This window comes from Phoca vitulina, unplaced genomic scaffold (assembly GCF_004348235.1).
Source record: "Phoca vitulina isolate PV1807 unplaced genomic scaffold, GSC_HSeal_1.0 scaffold52, whole genome shotgun sequence".
In the NCBI taxonomy this organism is placed as follows: Eukaryota; Metazoa; Chordata; class Mammalia; order Carnivora; family Phocidae; genus Phoca; species Phoca vitulina.
In genome coordinates this window covers 6,989,927-7,009,121 of record NW_022589755.1, presented here as the reverse complement: position 1 = coordinate 7,009,121, position 19,195 = coordinate 6,989,927, and the positions used below count along the sequence as shown (strand labels likewise).

Here is a 19,195-nt window from a genome sequence, read left to right as displayed (position 1 = left end):
AATTAGAAATGAGGAAAGTCAAGCACGGAGCTGGGGGCCTGGCCACGACAGGCGTTCTAGAAATATTAGTAATTATGATGTTTGCTATTACTATTTTGTCCCTCCCTCTGGACAATTCCTAAGGGTGCGCGGCTTTCGGAGCAAAAGAGTTGGGGGAAGGAGGAAGGGGGCCAGCTCCGAAGGTGACAAGAAAGCAAGCCTCCCCATCCTCTCCTGGGCGGCCTGGCGGGCTACTGGGTAGAGCATGCAACTCTTTTTTTTTTTTTTTTTTTTTGACAGAGACACAGCGAGATAGGGAACACAAGCAGGGGGAGTGGGAGAGAGAGAAGCAGGTTTCCCGCCGAGCAGGGAGCGCGATGCGGGGCTGGATCCCAGGACCCTGAGATCATGACCTGAGCCGAAGGCAGACGCTTAACGACTGAGCCACCCAGGCGCCCCAGAGCATGCAACTCTTGAGGTCCGGTGGGGACTTCAACCCCTCCGTTGGGCTTAGAGATTCAAAAGGGGGAAAAAAAAAAAAAGTCACGTGGTTAGAAGTCGCCATTAGCGCCGGAAGAAGTCTTTCTGGTCCCACCCACCCCCCAAAAAAAGCGGAGCCAATGGTGCGCCCTTCCAATGGGGATGCTAGATTTAAATAACCTCCTTTGCATTGGGACTGAACTGAAGGGACGCGCAGGCCTACTGGCCAATGAGAAGTGGCGTAGCTGCAATGGGGGCGGAGAAATGACCACGCCCCCGGCTGGGCGGGGCGTCAGGTCTTTAATTTCCAGGCGCAGGTGGCAAGACTTTGGGATCCCAGGTTTTGGCGATGGCCCTTCGCTGGGGCATCGTGTCAGTCGGCCTTATCTCCAGCGACTTCACGACCGTGCTGCGAACGCTGCCTCGCTCCGAGCACCAGGTCCACCCTCCCTCCGGAATCCTGTGGAAGAGCAGGCCGGGGAGCCGGGACTCCTGGGTCTGAGGGAGGAGGGAGCCAGGGTTCCCTACTCCTTTCTCCACACTTCTGTCCTGTGAACTCGGGTTTCGTCAAGTTTGGGAGGGTTTTGTTTGAACTACTGCGAAGAGAAGAAATTTAGGTATTAGGGGATTTAATAATCGCTTGCCCCAGATCTCTCTTTTTCAGGACCCGTGTCGGGCCCCCGTCACGCCCTCTCCCAGGAACCCCTCCCTTCGCCTCCGTCCTGGGGGACATAATTTTTGTTATTCTGGGGCTTTCTCCATCAACGTCCCTCCCATCCACCTGCCCCAGCCGCGCAAGTCTGACCCTAGCGTCCCTCCAGGTTGTGGCGGTAGCGGCCCGAGACCTGAGCCGGGCGAAGGAGTTTGCGAGGAAACATGACATCCCCAAGGCCTATGGGTCCTATGAGGAGCTGGCCAAAGACCCGAATGTGGGTGAGTGGCAAGGGCAGCCGAGGCCACCGCGGCGCTGCCTCTAGCCTGCTCCGTAGGATAAACAAGGCTCCGCGGGATGGTCCAATCCCTGTGTGCTTCTGGAAGGATCGGCGGCTGGGAACCAGAACTGTAGGAACGGCTTTGGTCTGGGATTCACAGTCTAGTATGAAATTGCGTTTAGAAACCAGGCCTCGGCGGTTTGGGAGGGGCCTGAATTTGTAAGTGAGCCCGTTTAGGCTTTTTTCTTTTTTAAAAGATTTTTATTTATTTATTCATTTATTTGAGAGAGAGAGAGCACGAGAGCATAAGCAGCGGGAGCTGCAGAGAGAAAGGGAGAAACAGGCTCCCCACGACTGTCCTTGGTCGGTGGGACCCGAGTTCCTAGGATGCTGGGGGCGGGGCCTCTAGGTTGTGGGCGGGGCTTCTGATCTCCCGACCTCCTACTTTCCAATCTAGAGGTGGCCTACATTGGCACCCAGCACCCCCAGCACAAGGCCGCAGTGTTGCTATGCCTGGCAGCGGGCAAGGCCGTCCTGTGCGAGAAGCGCATGGGCGTGAACGCTGCGGAAGTTCGCGAAATGGTTGCGGAAGCCCGATCCCGAGGCCTCTTTCTTATGGAGGTGAGGGTGGAGGGGACCTTCCAACCTCTAACGTAGCGCTTCTTGCCATGACTAAACATGGTTGCCAGTGGACTTTTTTTTTGGAGGAACACAACAGAAGGGTTTGTCAAGAACAAAGACGGCCACAGAGTGAACTGGGTGGGGTTGGTGTGTTTTCCAGGATGTAGTTGAAATCCGCTAGCAACATCGAGTGAGAGGCATTGCTTAGCAAACGTGACCGCCTGAAAGACACTTTGTCAGCTTTTCAGAGTGAAAAGTGGCACAGAATAGCAATAGGCAGAGTTTGGGTGGATTTCCAAGGATAGTGGTCAGAAGGACCAGGGCAATTCTCAAGGTCATCCTGCCTTTGCTTTTCCCCTTATCAGACATGGCTACATATAGGGGAACTCTGACAGTTGGCAGAGTGCCAGTAATTAAAATTGCTGCCCGGGCACCTGGGTGGCTCAGTTGTTAAGCGTCCGCCTTCAGCTCAGGTCATGATCCCAGGGTCCTGGGATGGAGCCCCACATCGGGCTCCCTGCTCAGCGGGAAGCCTGCTTCTCCCTCTCCCACTCCCTCTGCTTGTGTTCCCTCTCTCGCTGTGTCTCTCTCTGTTCATAAATAAATTCTTTTAAAAAAATAAATAAAAATAAAAACAAAATGGCTGCCAAATGACCTCTAGAAGCTATTTTCACATTAAGGAGTCTTGTGGTTCTTAAGTGCTCCCTCGCTGTAGGGTCTGCCAGTAGTCCAACAGCTGCCTCTTACTTCCCTGTGTCCTAGCTGGCTGTCCTGGGCCCAGTACTGCTCCCAGTCTGCAAGGTTCTCTGTGCCCAAGGAGGAGAGAGTCAAGATTTACTATGGTTACTCAGTGCTTCTGGTTCGCACTGGGCTTCGGCAGTGCCAAAGTTCTGAATTTATTGCTTCCTTGTTTTTTATTGGCACCAGTTGTGTTCCAGATCCAACCCTAGGAACTGGGGATTCATAATGGGTGAGACACAGGCTCAGTTTTCAAGGAGCTCAAGGTCTGCTACAGTCACAGAAATGGGCTATCACAATGCCCAGTTGCACAAACTTTCATAGATATAGTACTGGGCAGCTGACAGAACACAGAGGCATCAGCCCAGTGTGAGGGATAGTCAAGGAAGTTTCCCACAGGTAGGGACTGATCTGAGCCTTAAAGGGAAAGTACATTGCACAGGTAAATGGGCCCGAGGGGGAAAGCAGAGTTAAGATTGTTTTTTTTTTTTTTTAAGATTTTATTTATTCATTTGAGACACAGAGATACAGAGAGAGAGAGAGAAAGCATGAGCAGGGAGAGAGGCAGAGGGAGAGGGAGAAGCAGGCTCCCCGCTGAGCCAGGAGCCCGATGTGGGGCTCGATCCCAGGACCCTGGGATCATGACCTGAGCTGAAGGCAGCCGCTTAACCATCTGAGCCACCCAGGCGCCCCCAGAGTTAAGACTTAAAGAAAACAAGACTGGGCAGATCTCATGTATTTAGTGGGAACTTGACCTTGGACAGGCTTTAGAGTCAGAGGACTCTAGACTCCATCTCACCAGTTCCAAGCTCTGTGATCTCGGACAAGTAATTTGAGACAGGGTCAACTCTAGGAGAAGGAAAGTTGCCTCTGGGGCCACGTGGAGAGTGGTCTGGAGTGGGGAGACCGCATGTATTAGTTTGCCAGGGATGCCATAACAGTACCACCACAGACTGGGTGACTTAAACAACAGAGATTTATTTTCTCCTACTTCTGGAAGCTAGAAGTCTGCGATCAAGGTGTCAGCAGTGCTGGTTTCTCCTAAGGCCTCCCTCCTTGGCTCCTTCCTCTGTGTCACTGTCCTCATCTCTTCCTGTTGGATTAGGGCCCTCTATAATGACTTCATTTTAACCTAACTACCTCTTTAAAAACCCCATCTCCACACTGGGAGGTACTGGGGTGGGGGGTGGGGGGGAATGGGCGGTTAGGACCTCAACCTGAATTTGGTGGAAACACAATTGAGCCCGTAACATTGGGAGACTGGGGGAATGGTCCAGAGAAGAAAGGACTAAGGCCAGAGTTGGGGCCATGGGAATGGAGAGGAGAGGAGAGGGCAGAGGGACTCAGGGCCAGGACACAACCTGGGGACTGAGCAGGGCTGTGGAAGGGAGGGGGAGGGCTCCTGTGTGGAGAGTGGGGAGCAGCAGTACTTCCTCCCCAGAAGGGAGGGGAAGTGATTGGTTAACTCCTGGGTCCTGACGTCTTTCTTTCCTTTTCCACTGTCCTTCTTCCTCCCCTCTGGTGTGCAGGCCATCTGGACCTGCTTCTTTCCTGCTGTACAGGCTCTGAGGTCGGCTGTGTCTCAGGGAATTCTGGGGGATCTCCGGGTGGCTCGGGCAGAATTTGGGAAGGACCTCAGCCACGTGCCCCGGGCCGTAGACAGAGCCCAGGCTGGTGGTGCCCTGCTGGACCTTGGCATCTACTGCGTCCAGTTCATCTCTATGGTCTTTGGTGGGCAGAAGCCAGAAAAGATTTCAGCCGTGGGAAGACTCCATGAAACAGGTATTGTCTATCCTGGACCATATGATGATGGTAAGAGTGATCCTCCCTCACTGGGAGCCCTGAGCTGGGGATAAGTCTCCTAGCCCATGAGAATCAGGTTAGACAGCTGTAGGAACTTCCTGCCTGAAGTCAAAGAGGATCAGAGTTGAGAGTGTGGACAGGCTCTGTCCTGGAGTTTGCTGTGTGATTTTAGCCAAGGGACTCAACATCTCTGAGTCGTAGTTACTGGTAAAATGTTAATAACAGGGTTGTCATAGGGGCACGTGGCTGGCTTAGTCAGTAGAGCCTGTGACTCTTGATCTCGGGGTTGTGAGTTTGAGCCCCACATTGGGAATAGAGAGAGAGAAAGAAAGAAAGGGGTACTGGAGTTCTCATAAAGAGTTAATGAAGTCAGTTGTTTTTTTTTTTTTTTTTCCATCTGGCTAGTTTGGCCTCATTCACACTGTGGGCTAAGTTTTAGGTGCAGCAAAAAGCAGGCCCTAGGGTGCAAGCATTTTTCAAACTTTTGCCTCTACCTTGTTTGCTACTGTTTTAAAGCCAGCTCAGATTTCAGAGGTGGGCAAGTAGCCTATACCTCTTGATAGAAGGAGCTGCAAAGACATATTGCCAAGGGTTGCTCACGGCGGGATGAGAGGAATTCCCGTGGCCATCTCCGCAAATGGCCCCACAGAAGGCAATGAATCACCAGGAAAATATACACGGGTGGATGTCACACTTTAGAAAAGCTTCTCAGTCTAACATCTGGCCAACTTTTAGGCTAAATAGTAGCTCCAAAAACAGATTTTCTTTATCAAGTGCTTCCTCTGCGTTAGGGTTATTAGAGGGATGATTCCCCTGAGCTAGATATATTGTAGATGAGGAAACTGGGACAGAGGGTGACTTATCCAGGCTCACAGAGCAGATCCAGGATAAGAACTTGGGGCACCTGGGCCCATGTTCTCAGAGTCATGGGATAGAGCCCTGCATCAGGTTCTCTCTCTCCGTCTCCCTCTGCCTCTCTAGCTCATGCCCTCTCTCTCTTTCTCTCCCCCCTCCTTCTCTCTGAAATAAATTAATCTTTAAAAAAAAAAAAAAAAAGAAACTCGGGCTTATCTGAAAGCAAAAGAATTAGGTGGGTAGGTTCTTCCATCGAGGGCACGCACGATGTGTTCCAGAACCAGGCTAGTACTTTACGTGCTATGTTTAACTTAATGTTTAACTAATGCTTATATAGCCTTTATTGTCATCTAAATAGCCTTCCAAGTGCTTTGTGCATTTTACATCACTAGGTGTAATCCTGTAACAATGTATGAGACAGGTTCTATTATCCCCATTTTAGAGCTGAGGAAACTGATTCTCACAAACCGATGCAACAGGTTAAAGAGGGATGAAACGGAGGCTCTGAGAGGTTAAGTCTCTTTCTCTCTCTCTCTCTCTTTTTTTAAAGATTTATTTATTTATTTGAGAGAGAATGAGAGAGATCTCATGAGTGGGGGGGAAGGGGAGAGGGAGAGAATCTTCAAGCAGATGCCCCACTGAGCGCAGAACTCTATGCGGGGCTCAAAGCCTCGACCCTGAGATCACGACCTGAGCCAAAATCGAGTCAGACTCTTAACCTACTGAGCCCCCCAGGTGCCCCTACACATGTGTTTTGTTTTGTTTTTTTAAAGATTTTATTTATTTATTTGACAGAGAGAGACACAGCGAGAGAGGGAACACAAGCAGGAGGAGTGGGAGAGGGAGAAGCAGGCTTCCCACTGAGCAGGGAGCCTGATGCGGGGCTTGATCCCAGGACCCTGGGATCATGACCTGAGCTGAAGGCGGACACTTAACCGGCTGAGCCACCCAGGCGCCCCATGCACACGTGTTTTTAGTGCTTCATTCTTTTTTCACTGCTGTGTTAGAGACGAGATCTCTTGCCCAACGTTCCATAGGCAGGATTTGAGACCAGGCGGTCTCCTGTCCTGTGCCTTCCCCAGGTGTGGATGACACTGTCACCATGCTCCTCCAGTACCCAGGAGGGATCCATGCCAGCTTCACCTGCAGCATCTCTGCTCAGCTCTCCAATATGGCCTTTGTGAGCGGTACCAAGGGCATGGCCCAGGTGGGGCACGACTGGCCAAGTTGGGAACCGTGGCCCCTCACAACAGGAGTGGACCAGTTGTGGTTGTTGGAGCTGGCTATGGGCTGAAGCAGCCTTTTCCCCCAGCACTGCTAAGGAATCCATCATCAACCACCAGGACAAGGGATGGGTTTGGACCTCCAGGCTCCTTCCTGAGGGTGAACTTCCTGGTCTGTCAAAAATCCTTAGGCCTGGGGAGAAACCGGTTCTTATGAACCATTCCTAGGGGGCAGCTGTGGCCTTTGGAATTGCTTCCAGGACTGGATCCAAGCATTACCAAAGAGCAGCTTCACTGGGCTTCATGGAGCCCTGTTGCTAGAAAGAAATCCTGTTCTTAGCAGAAGAATTTGGACCTTGCCCCAGGCTTGAACTGCAGAATTTGGACCTTGCCTGGGCACATCTCTATTTCCAGTTTGGCCTAGACTTGGGTATGGGAATATTGTAGGCTTCCCAGGGCTCTGGGGCCAAAAAAAGAATCAAGTCTCCAACTAGGTAAGAAGGTACTAGATTGTCTTAAGTCTCCTCCTTGCAAGGGAGATTCACACACATGTGAAGATAAGCTGTCCTCATGAGGTCTAAGCATCAGGTTAGAGAGGGGTTTGCCCCTGGGGAGATGGACAAGCTTCTATTGTGACAGTCCTGCTGCTGAGAAACGAATCCTCAGCAATGGGGGTGAGGGGGGCAAGTCTTCCTACCAGCCCCTAGCCACCAGGTGTGAGACGGAGGCCCCCAAATATCATTAGGCTGGAGCCCCCAGTAGCCACCTCTTCTCTCCCCCCAGATCCTCAACCCCTTCTGGTGCCCAACAGAGCTGGTGGTGAAGGGAGAGCATGAGGAGTTCCCGCTGCCCCCAACCCCAAGCAAGGAATTCAATTTTACAAATGGAGCAGGCATGGTTTATGAGGCCAAGCATGTCCGGGAGTGCCTGCGAAAGGGTAAGGATGTGGAGGATGGGTGAGAGAGTGGCAGGGTGGAGGGGCAAACCTGGTAGTGGAGGTGGGCCACTCCCCAACCCTCAGCCACTCTAAGTAGCTGTCTAGAACTACAATTCCCAGGACCGCCTGGGGCATCCATCTGCCTGAACCATGCATTACTCTGCCTCTTGGGATTCTGGGAATGGTAGTTCTTTTGATCTTGGAGGTGTGAGTAGGAGGGGTCCCTAACTGTACTCTCCCCAGGCCTGAAGGAAAGTCCTGTGATACCCCTGGCAGAAACTGAACTCCTGGCTGACATCCTTGAAGAAGTAAGGAAGGCCATCGGAGTCACCTTCCCCCAAGACAAACGCTGATGCATGCCGTGAATAAATAAAGACATGGCTCCCAGAGATCTTGGCAATGGTGGTTTGGTGGGAGCTGGAGCAAAGAAGTCACCAAAGGGGTCACTAGAGAATAAATTTGGTAGAAGGATGTGGGGAGGGGGAGGAAGGCAGGGTCAGGACCACATTTCTCACAAGTTCTTGGAGCAGACACCTATGGGCAGATCCTTGGTTTGCCTACCATACCCTGTGTGACCCTGGGCAAGGAATTGCATGTGGGTAGGAGGTGTGTCCCTAACTGCACTCTCCTGCAGCCTCTCCCCGCCCCTGTTTCCTCATCAGCAGAGGAGAGACAGTACTAACCACCCTCTGGTGAGGATTAAATGAGATGGTATATGAACAGCCTCTGGTGCACGGTACATTCTCAACAAATGTTAACTGATGGCCCTTCACTTTGAGGTCAGGCCTTTCCCAAACTGGTCTCTAGAAGCTCCAGGCCTCCATTATGGTACCAAAGTCATTTCAACTGGAAAGAAGGGATTTGTCTTCAGTTTCTTTCTTTTTGTTATTTTTTTAAGATTTTATTTATTTATTTGAGAGAGAGAGAGGCCGGCTCCCCACTGAGCAGGGAGCCCAACATGGGGCTCGAATCCCAGGACCCCAGGATCATGACCTGAGCTGAAGGCAGATGCTTAACCGACTGAGCCACCCAGGTGGCCCTTGCCTTCGGTTTCTTTCTTTTTTTTTTTTTAAGATTTTATTTATTTATTTGAGAGAGAGAGAGAGAGTGAGAGAGAGAGCCCAAGAGGGGGTAGGGTCAGAGGGAGAAGCAGACTCCCTGCCGAGCAGGGAGCCCGATGCGGGACTCGATCCCGGGACTCTGGGATCATGACCTGAGCCGAAGGCAGTCGCTTAACCAACTGAGCCACCCAGGCGCCCTTGCCTTCAGTTTCAATGGCCTTATTGGCAAAGCCTGGGTCATATGCCCCTCTGTGTGGCAGGTTTAGGATGTCCGTCCCACTAAACTTAAATTCCAAGCAGTTGGAGGGGGGCTATATGTGGGTGGTTGGCCAGCCAATTAGGGTTAGCTCTGTGGTCCAAGTAGGTCTAACTTTCGTATTTTTCTGTAATAGTTTGTGTAGGTTAGGTTATGCTGCAGTAACAAACAGCCCTCAAATCTCAACCTAGCATAACAGGTTTACGTTTCACTGGCGTTATGTATTAGCTGAGATCTATATACCTGCTATCTAGGCTCACAGAGCCACTAAAATCTGGAGTCCTGCCAATCACCGTGGCCAAGGGAAGAAAGCTTTGGAGGCTCTGGTACCAAAACTTAAATGCCCTAGCACATAAACAACATACATAATCTCTCGTAATTCATTCGCAAAAACTAGCCACACAACCTTGATGAGCCAGAGAGAGAGTCCAGGAAGTCCAGTTCTACCAGGTTCTAGAAGATAGAGAGGATACATTGGGTTTACACTAATAATTCTCACTTTGAGCAAATGAGACAGACTAGACATCAGTCAAATGAGTTTTCTATTATTTTCTATTCCAAGTGCCATTATACATCATTAAGTTATCACTACACTGGTCTCAGTCCTCTGCTTGCTTGGTTTCCATCTTTTGTGTGGCAAACATGGCTAATGTCTCTGTAATCATTCACTTACGATGCAAAAGTTTTCACTGGACGTACGGCTGCCCAGCTAAAGACTACATTTCCCAGGCCCCCTTGCAACTAGGTTCTGGCCAATGGGATGTATGCAGCATCTGAGTTACGGCATTTTTTAGGCAAAGAGGATGGTCTCCCTTTCAACCTCTCCCTTCCTGGTACTGGAGTAGAGACGTGGTGTTGGGCATTGGCGTGTCCGTCTTACACCATGAGATGGAAGCCATGTTTGCAGATGGTGGAGTCACAAGCTAGAAGGATAGAAGAAAGACACGACTATGGAGGTGGGCAGGCCCTGAGGTCTGCAGGGTGAGTTGGCAACCTGGAGACCCAGGAGAGCCAATGTTCAGTTCTAGTCTCAAGTCCAAAGGCCTGAGTTGAGTACCAGGAGAGCTGATGGTGTACTTCTCATCAGAAGGCCTGCAGCTTGAGATGCAGGAAGAGCTGATGTTTCAGTGTGAGCCAGAAGGTAGGAAGAAAGCCGATGTCCCAGTTCAGAGGCAGTCAGGCAGAAAGAATTCTTTCTTATTCTGAGGAGGGTCGGCCTTTTTGTTCTATTCAGGACTTCACCTGATTGGATGGGCTCACCCGCATGAGGGAACATAGTTTGCTTTACTAAGTCACCAATGTAAATGTTAAGCTCACCCAAAACACCCTCACAGAAACACCCAGAAAATGTAAGATCAGATTTCTGGATACTCTGTGGCCCAGCCAAGTTGACATAGAAAGTTAAGCACACACTCCCTGACACTGGAACTTCACTCCATATGTTCATATCGCTTGGTATTGCATATTCTTAGACTTTACATGAGAGGTCAATAAGCTTAATCGATGTTTAAGTCACAGTTATGTTAACTTTTCCTAAAGCAGCTGAATTGGTCTGCCACCTTACTATTTTCCAAAGATCTCTCCTGTCCCCACTCACTTCCCCCATGAAGAGTTGGAGTTCCTCTAGTTCCTCTCCTCTTAAAACTGAGTGTGCTCATGACTCAATCGTAGCCGCTGCAACATGGCAGAAGGTCAAGCCCCATGACTTGTGAGGTTGTCGGGCAAGGCAATGCAATGTCTTTCTTGTGAGCTGAAATACTCTTGAAACCTTCAGCCATAATGTCAGTAGTCCAGCTGTCCTGAAGCCACCAAGCCACAAGAAAGATTGAACTAACCCACACAGAAACCACATGGAAAGCCTAGAGACTCCACGAAGATAGAGATGCTCAATCAGCAGGTCCTGACCACTACGGACTCTACTGTTCCAGCTCCAGCTGCTGTCCGACTGAAAACACTGAGCGACCCCAAGCTGGAACTGCCCAGCTAAGCCTTCCCCAATTCCATTACCCACAGGCCTGTGCAAGATAATAAGATGCTTCCTGTGATCTGAAGCTGTTAAGCTCTGGGATGATCTGTTACACAGCAATAGCTAACCGGAACACCTGATACCACAACTTTTACAACATGAGAGATGGATTCATTTTTAACATGTCTAAGCAAAACTGGAACCCCCAAATCCTACCTGGTACTGGAGTAGAGACGTGGTGTTGGGCATTGGCGTGTCCGTCTTACACCATGAGATGGAAGCCATGTTTGCAGATGGTGGAGTCACAAGCTAGAAGGATAGAAGAAAGACATGAAAAACTTCCTAGGTCAGCCACCAGGGCCCACTGCTCCTGAATAACCTAGCACCCACAACATAAAGGGTTCCTCTTTTCCTGGTGTGGCAACTGGTTTCTATGGTGGCTCTCAATGACCTCTACTTCCTGGTCTTCATGTCCTTGTGTCTCCCCTCTCCTGTGGGTGTGCTGGATCTAGTGATCTGGTAAAGGCAAAAGTGATGGGATGTCCCTTCTGAGACTAAGTGATAATAGACTGACTTCAGTCCTGCTTGCACTCCTGCTTGCTCACTGTGATGCAGCCAGCTGCCATGCTGTGAACTGCCCTATGAAGAGATCCCATGACAAGGAAGTGAGGACAGCCTGTGTCCAGCAGCCAGCAAGGAACTGAGATCCTCAGTCCAACATATCTCAAGGAACTGAGTCTTCCCAATAACCATGTAAGCATGCTTGGAAATGGATCCTTCCCCAGTTGAAACTTTGGATGAGACCAGAACCCCAGCTGACACCTTTCTGATAGCCTTGGGAGAGAATGTGAAACAGGGGACCTAGGTAAGCCACATCCAGATTCCGCCTATAACTTATATCATGTAATATAAATCTATGACTTTAAAATATCTGTAAGTTATATTTTTCTTTGTTAGAAGAGTTTTAAAATATCAGTTTCTTTCTCTCCTCTTTGGATGTACTATAAGTAGCAGATTCTATTAGCTTCATTGTCCTTTTTTTTTTTAAGATTTAGTATTTATTTATTTAACAGAGAGAGAGAGAGAGAACAAGCAGGGGGAGTGGCAGGAAGAGGGAGAAGGAGGCTCCCCGCTTAGCAGGGAGCCCAACGCAGAACTCGATCCCAGGACCCCGGGATCATGACCCAAGCTGAAGGGAGACACTTAACCGACTGAGCCACCCAGGCATCCCGTGTCCTTTTTTGTTTTAAGATTTTATTTATCTGAGGGGCGCCTGGGTGGCTCAGTCATTAAGCGTCTGCCTTCGGCTCGGGTCATGATCCCAGGGTCCTGGGATCAAGCCCTGCATCAGGCTCCCTGCTCGGCGGGAAGCCTGCTTCTCCCTTTCCCACTCCCCCTGCTTGTGCTCCCTCTCTCGCTGTCTCTCTCTCTGTCAAATAAATAAATAAAATCTTAAAAAAAAAAAAGATTTTATTTATCTGAGAGAGAGCAGGGGAGAAAAAAGAGAGAGAGAGCACGGGGGGAGGGGCAGAGGGAGAGGGAGAGGCAGACTCCCCACTGAGCAGGGAGCCCCGACCCAGGGCTCAATCCAAGGACCCTGTGATCATGACTTGAGCCAAAGGCAGACACTTAACCAACTGAGTCACGCAGCCTCCCCAGCTTCACTGTCTTGTAATAATGTGTAAGACAGGGGCGTCTGGGTGGCTCAGTCAGTTAAGCAGCCAACTCTTAAGTTTCAGCTCAGGTCATGATATCAGGGTCCTGGGTGGGGCCCTGTATTGGACTCCCTGCTCAACGGGGTGTCTGCTCGAAGATTCTCCCTTTCCCTCCTCCTGCCCATGCTATTTCTCTCTCTCTCTCTCTAAAATAAATAAATAAATCTTTTTAAAAAATGTGTAAGAGATTTTTCATTACCAGTGAGCCATGGGAGAGCTATGAGCGGGGAGGACCATGATCAGCTCTTGGTAGAGTAAGACCCTTCTAAGTCCATGTGGGGGATGGACTAGAGGGGAGAGACTGGAGTCTGGGAGGACATGGAAGAGGCAGGACCTATGAATGGGGCTGAGTAAGAAAGCCCTTGTGCAAACAACACAGCTGTCAAGCTGGACACCTGAGAGCACCCATGAGAACTCCTGTGCAACTTTGGAAAGTTCAGCTCCTTCTCTGGGCCTCAGTTTCCTCATCTGTAAATAGGTCGTAATTATCCTTGATGTCTTAGTTATCTATCACTGTGAAATGAATTGCTCCCAAACGTCGCAGCTTAAAACAACAATAAATATTATCTCACACAATTTCTGAAGGTTGGAAATCTATGAGTGGCTTAGCAGAGTGCTTCTGGCTCAGGGTCTCTCGTGAGGCTGCAGTCAGGACATTGGTAGGGAGTGTTGTCATCTGAAGGCTTGACTAGAGCCGGAGCTTGTGTTTACAAAGTGGTTCACTCACAAGGCTGACGGACTTGGTTCTTTACCACGTGTGTTTCCCTGGACGATGACTGCTTGAGTGTCCTTATAACATGGCAGCTGGCTTCCTCTAAAGCGAGTGATCCAAGAGAGAGCAAAACAGAAGCTGCAGTAACTTTCACGACCTAACTTTGGAAGTCACACTCTGTCATTTATTTCCACTATATCCTATTGATCACGCTGCTCAGCCCTCTTCGGTGTGGGAGGGGACGACACAGGGGCATGAATACCTGGAGACTAAAATCGTCGGGGGCCATCTTGGAGGTGGGCTTCACAGTTCCAATGTAGCATCTTTGTTATTATAAACAGTTTTGACTTCAGAACTAGCTAAGAAGTTTTCTCCCCATTACTCAACGGCTGTACTGTTTAGAGGTCTGTAGCTGCATTAAAAGCCCTTTGTTCTCTTCTCTGTAATTAAGGCAAAGGAAGGGCTAATTCATTGGGCTGGAATAACAGGCACAGATTAAGTTAGCTTCAAAGTTAATAAGAAACACTATTTCCCCCAAGGACATGCTTTCTTTCTCACAGAGAAACTTTGTTCCCTAAAATCATAAAGTGTTGAAAAATCTATCAGTAAAAATGAAACATCCCACCCTTGCCCCTAATCATTTGAAACAGAGTAGCAGCAGCTTCAATTTCCAATCTAGGTGCAGAGCTTCACATAAAGGCTTTCTGGACCCAATACTCCACATCTAGATTCACCTTGTAGTTTCCAAGGGTACAAGACCCTGGTTCCTCTTCACAGTCTGCACCTGATGTTGACCCTGACTTGCTTTGAGCCTATCATTTAGTTGTCACCTAAATTCTATCTTTCCTGCAAATCCTATAATAACTCTACCTTTTCCTTTGTTTGTCAAAATGCTCCATGGTTTCTCTCTTGTGTGGTCTCCATCATCACAATGGGTCAATAAACTTGACTTTGTCAGACTATGTTCCTCGTGGTGTTAGGCTGATGTATTAAGACTCCTATGATCTATTGCTATGGCTCCCAGGGGGAGGACCCTTGGGACCTAGATGCCTTCTCTTATATGCCCCACCCTTCATTATCTGACCCCAGCCTATTTTCTAATCTTGAGTTTTTTCTTTTTTTTTTTTAAAGAGATATAATAATTTCCATGCAGTAAAGTGCGCATTTCGTATGTACAGTTGCATGAATTTTTCAACATGTGTATACCCAAGTAATCATCACCTAGATCAAGATACAGCTCATTTCAGCCCCCCCCCCACACAGGTGCCTGTCTCGGGGTCCTTCCCCTTTCATGGCCTGCCAATCTATCAGCATAGATTAGTTTTGCCACTTTTTGAACTTTATATTCCTTCTATTTCCACAAAAACAACTCACAGACTTTAATCATCTGAAACGTCCTGCCTCAGTGAATGATAATTTTGGCCTCCGATGTTCCTTCTGCCCTGGGGAGGGCTCAAATCCCACCTGAAACTTCCGAAAATGCCGCACGAATGAATGAATGAAAGTTAGAGCTGCCATGGAACGGGTGGCCGGGAGAAGGGCGCCACGACCGGTTCCTATAGGGAAGTACGGCTCGGACGGTCACGTGACAGGGGCCGAGTTCCCCCCGGCAGGAGAGGCCGGTGCGGTCACGTGACCTCACGGCCCTGCGGGGCGACAGCGGGCGGTCGCCATTTTGCGGGGCGGTCACGTGAGAGGACGCACGCTCAGTGGGCGGTCACGTGACCAGGGGCGTGCTGCGGCCGCCCGGGCGGACCCGGCGAGAGGCGGCGGCGGGAGCGGCGGTGATGGACGGGTCCGGGGAGCAACCCAGAGGCGGGGGTGAGGCGGGAGGCAGACGGGCGGGAGGAGGGCGAGCCCCCTCGCCGGCCGGCCCCACGATCGCTCCTGCCGGTCTGGGGCCGTGCGATCTCCAAGCACTCCGGGGCAGAAACTCCCGGATCGGGCGCTGCCAGCTTCCAGCCCCCTCCCTCCCCGGGGGTTCCCGGCTCTCTGGCCTTCGTGCCCCGATTCCTTCCTGTCTGGTGCTCTCGGACCGCCGAGAAGCTGGAGACCCCAGAATCCAAGCCCCCGGGGCAGGCCCGGGCTTGTCGCCGGCACCACTTCCTGGTGGGAGGGGCGGGTCTCTCATCTGTCCCCTCAGGCCAGGGGTCTGGATGTGTGAAGTGTTCCCTAAGCCGCCTCCGCCGGAAGAACGTAGGTTAGAGGCCTAGGCTCCCTGCCTTTTTCTCCATTAGAGACTCAGTTGTCCGGGCCCCTAGCCACTGTATCTACCAGGAACCCAGAAATGCAGGACCCCCTAGTGTTGTCCTCCCTCAGAGATCATGAGCCACCCTGGTTCCCTGGATCCCCTAGAACCCAAGAGTCCAGGCACCTCTTCCCTCCTTTCTCCTCTAGGGCCCACCAGCTCTGAGCAGATCATGAAGACAGGGGCCCTTTTGCTTCAGGGGTGAGTTTGAGGTGTGATTATTGCCAAGCGGATTTGAGGAGTGATGCCCCATTCTGATTCTGCACCCCCTACACTCCATTCCCACTCTAGTTTCATCCAAGATCGAGCAGGGCGAATGGGGGGAGAGACACCCGAGCTGGCCCTGGAGCAGGTGCCCCAGGATGCATCCACCAAGAAGCTGAGCGAGTGTCTCAAGCGCATCGGAGATGAACTGGACAGTAACATGGAATTACAGAGGTGTGGCCCCTGGGCCCCAGGAGTCCAGCCACTGGTCCCCTTCTCCCTCAGCCCATGGGTCCAGCTCGTCCAGCCCCCACTCTGCTCAGCACTCTGGACTCTCAGCCCTTCCTTCTTTTAGAATATTGAAACCCTCCCTCAGGGAGTCATTTTCCCCACATTCCTAAGTGTCCATCTTGTCCCTTTCCCCCATGCTGGCCCTCTCTCTTTCACGTCAGCCTGGCTTGGGCCTCAGTTTCCTTGTCTTTGGTATGAGGTGGATGCCAGGGTCTCCACATTCTGCCTGATCTTTCCTCCCCAGCACTGGCTTTCCTCTTTTCCTGCAGGATGATCGCAGCCGTGGACACAGACTCCCCCCGTGAGGTCTTTTTCCGAGTGGCAGCTGACATGTTTTCCGATGGCAACTTCAACTGGGGCCGGGTTGTTGCCCTCTTCTACTTTGCCAGCAAACTGGTGCTCAAGGTGGGCGGCTGCAGGGCAGTGAGCCCAGGGAAGCTCCATTCAGACCTACGAGGACCTAGGGGTTGTGAGGTCAACCCCTGTGGCAGCCCACTCACCAAAGGGAATGGAGAGAGCTATGGGCTGGTTGTTTGCTCCTTCATTTATTCATGCAGCATTTATTGGGCCTACTGTGTGCCCGACCTGTACTCGACACCCAAGATGCAGCACCAAACAGCGGGCTGGAGCCCTGCTCTCTTGGAGCTCACATTGTCCAATGGGTGCTGAGAGAAGTAAACTAGGATGATATAATGCAAAGCGGTCGGAACAACTTCTAAGAGCGAGTGACATTAAAGCCAACGTTGCGGTGATCTATGAAGATCAGGGGGAAAGGCATCTGGTGGTGGCCACAGCAAGTGCAAAGGCCATGAGGCAGGACCAAGGCTGATGCATTGAGGGCAGATTGCAAGAGGTCTTGTGAGGGCCCCCCACAATCGATGTTAAAGATGTTAACTTTGCCATGAATGAGAGGGGAGTGACTGGCTGGTTTTAAACAGGAGTGAGGTGACCTGATTTATAAATTTAAAGGATTGTTCTAGCAAGCAAAATGTTAATTGTACAATCTAGGCTGTAAGCATATGGCTGTTCATTATGAAATCCTTTTAACTTTAAAATATCAGGGGAACGGGAGCCTAACAATTTTGGGGGGCCATTGTGCGTAGGAAAAAAGATATGGGGCAAAAGCTGGGAAGCTGGGAGGAGGCACCTGGAGTAGTTCTGGTGAATGATGACTGACCTGGCCTCCGTTGGTAGCAGTGGAGGCAGGGAGTAGATTTCTTTTTTATTATTATTATTTTTTAAAGATTTTATTTATTTATTTGACAGAGAGAGAGACAGCGAGAGAGGGAACACAAGCAGGGGGAGTGGGAGAGGGAGAAGCAGGCTTCCCGCTGAGCAGGGAGCCCGATGCGGGGCTCGATCCCAGGACCCTGGGATCATGACCTGAGCCGAAGGCAGCCGCTTAACTGACTGAGCCACCCAGGCGCCCCCGGGAGTAGATTTCTTAATGTCTTTGCCAGATTGAGCTGATGGGGCTTGAATGCTGGAGGTGAGGGGGACAGCAGTCAGAGTGATGGTGGGGCTGTGTAAGGTGCTGGGGACAATAGGGAGGAAAGCAGCCAGATAAATAAAGGGTGGGAAGGGGAAGTTCAGGGAGTTGGAGAGTCATGGGCATGGAGGTATGTCTAGTCCTATCTAGTCTGAAGGTCAGAAAAGCCCTCTCTGGAGAAATTGACATTAGACCTGACATGAGAGCTTTGAGGGAGGAGTAAAAATTTGCTTGGTTGAAGCATGTTTAGGTAGAAGAATCAGCATGTACAAAGGTCCTGAGGCAGGGAAGAGTTGGTGGGAATGAAGATATGGAAGAAGGTAAATGAGACACAGAAAAGAAGTGGAAAATTGGAATGCGATCAAGTCAGAGCCTTCATACAGGGCCTTGTGGGCTAAGATATGCCTTTTGGTCTTTACCACCTGGGGAGCCATGGAAGGTATGTGAGCAGGGCAGTTGACCGCGACAAGATCCAGTTTATAATTTATGAAGCTCATTCTGAGTATGAGTGGAAGGAGACTGCAGTGGGGCAGGAGGGGAGGCAGAGTTGAGAAAGGAGGCTTGGGGCCACTGTCCCCAGACAGTGGGGACAAGGCTCAGTCCCTAAGGCCCACCCTACTCCCTGCAGGCCCTGTGTACCAAGGTGCCCGAGCTGATCAAGACCATTATGGGCTGGACACTGGACTTCCTTCGAGAGCGGCTGCTGGGCTGGATCCAGGACCAGGGTGGTTGGGTGAGGCCCCTAACTCCTCCCCCACTCCTCCAAGACCCCTGGGTCTTCCCGAGCCCACCAGTGTTGGCCTCTCTGACTCTGGATCATCAAATGGGGTCTGTAATGCATTTCCTCACATGTCTGATCAACTCCTAATTTGTCTATCCTCTGACCTGTTGGTGACCCCTGACCTCCTGGTGACCTCTGACCTCTCAGTGACCTCTGACCTAACTAGTACCTTCTGTCCTTCCTGGTGCCTCCATTTCCTCTGGAGTCCCTCAAGTTTTTTGATAACCCTTTGACGCCAGCTGTTTGATATCCATTCATCTTAGGCTCTTGCCCCCACTCATGCCCTATGACCACCTCACTCCCTGATTTCCTCCTGTGCTGGCCCAAGGGCTGCCCCTTGGCCCAGCTGCTGAAGTGACTGATGTCCCTGTCCACAGGACGGCCTGCTCTCATACTTTGGGACACCCACGTGGCAGACAGTGACCATCTTCGTGGCTGGAGTGCTCACTGCATCACTTACCATCTGGAAAAAGATGGGCTGAGGCCACCAGCTGCCTTGGACTGTGTCTTTTCTGCATAAATTATGGCATTTTTCCGGGAGGGGTGGGGATTGGGGGTCATGGGCATTTTTCTTACTTTTGTAATTATTGGGGCGGGGGGGCATGGGGAGGAGTGGTCTAGGGGGGCAATAAACCTCTTTCAGGCCACACTTCAGAGTCTGAATCACTGGGAGCCCACTCCTTGGCTGTCACAGGAGACCAGGCTTCAGGTGCTGACAAATCTTTTTCGAAGGAGCCTAGTGTCCTCTGGGTTAGTGAGGAGTTAGGTCTCCACTCTGCCCTCCAGGAGCATGCAGTCCTGAGGGAACTGAAGATCACTGTGTGGAAGCCTACGGTCTTGTGCTGGAGGCAGCACTGGGCAAGGCCAAGCCAAGCAGTGGAGCCTGGGGCTTTAGGGAAAGAGA

General features: G+C 50.8%; 2 protein-coding genes and 1 long non-coding RNA gene across 5 annotated transcripts; 2 read left to right on the top strand and 1 right to left on the bottom strand.

Annotated features, from left to right (window-relative positions):
* Window positions 1–421: 421 nt before the first annotated feature.
* DHDH (dihydrodiol dehydrogenase) lies at window positions 422–8,433 on the top strand. 2 transcript variants are annotated; one of them, XM_032388313.1, is made up of 7 exons: window positions 423–898; window positions 1,281–1,392; window positions 1,849–2,012; window positions 4,280–4,532; window positions 6,491–6,615; window positions 7,415–7,568; window positions 7,812–8,433. In XM_032388313.1, the coding sequence occupies exons 1-7, from the start codon at window positions 809–811 to the stop codon at window positions 7,919–7,921; spliced, it is 1,008 nt and encodes a 335-aa protein (XP_032244204.1). In that variant the 5' UTR covers window positions 423–808; the 3' UTR covers window positions 7,922–8,433. The 2 variants fall into 2 exon arrangements, with proteins under 2 accessions (XP_032244203.1, XP_032244204.1); XM_032388312.1 differs by lacking the exon at window positions 1,281–1,392 and having other exon boundaries at window positions 422–898.
* A 595-nt stretch (window positions 8,434–9,028) lies between these two features.
* On the bottom strand, window positions 9,029–14,393 carry LOC116622122. The gene is made up of 3 exons (XR_004297532.1): window positions 13,139–14,393; window positions 11,068–11,160; window positions 9,029–9,715 (listed from the first exon to the last, which is right to left on the bottom strand). It is a non-coding gene; the product is annotated as an uncharacterized LOC116622122 (long non-coding RNA).
* A 624-nt stretch (window positions 14,394–15,017) lies between these two features.
* On the top strand, window positions 15,018–18,826 carry BAX (BCL2 associated X, apoptosis regulator). Of its 2 annotated transcripts, XM_032388315.1 has the most exons (6): window positions 15,018–15,099; window positions 15,676–15,727; window positions 15,818–15,964; window positions 16,291–16,426; window positions 18,139–18,243; window positions 18,669–18,781. In XM_032388315.1, the coding sequence occupies exons 1-6, from the start codon at window positions 15,066–15,068 to the stop codon at window positions 18,771–18,773; spliced, it is 579 nt and encodes a 192-aa protein (XP_032244206.1). In that variant the 5' UTR covers window positions 15,018–15,065; the 3' UTR covers window positions 18,774–18,781. The 2 variants fall into 2 exon arrangements, with proteins under 2 accessions (XP_032244206.1, XP_032244205.1); XM_032388314.1 differs by lacking the exon at window positions 15,018–15,099 and having other exon boundaries at window positions 15,143–15,727; window positions 18,669–18,826.
* Window positions 18,827–19,195: the final 369 nt, after the last annotated feature.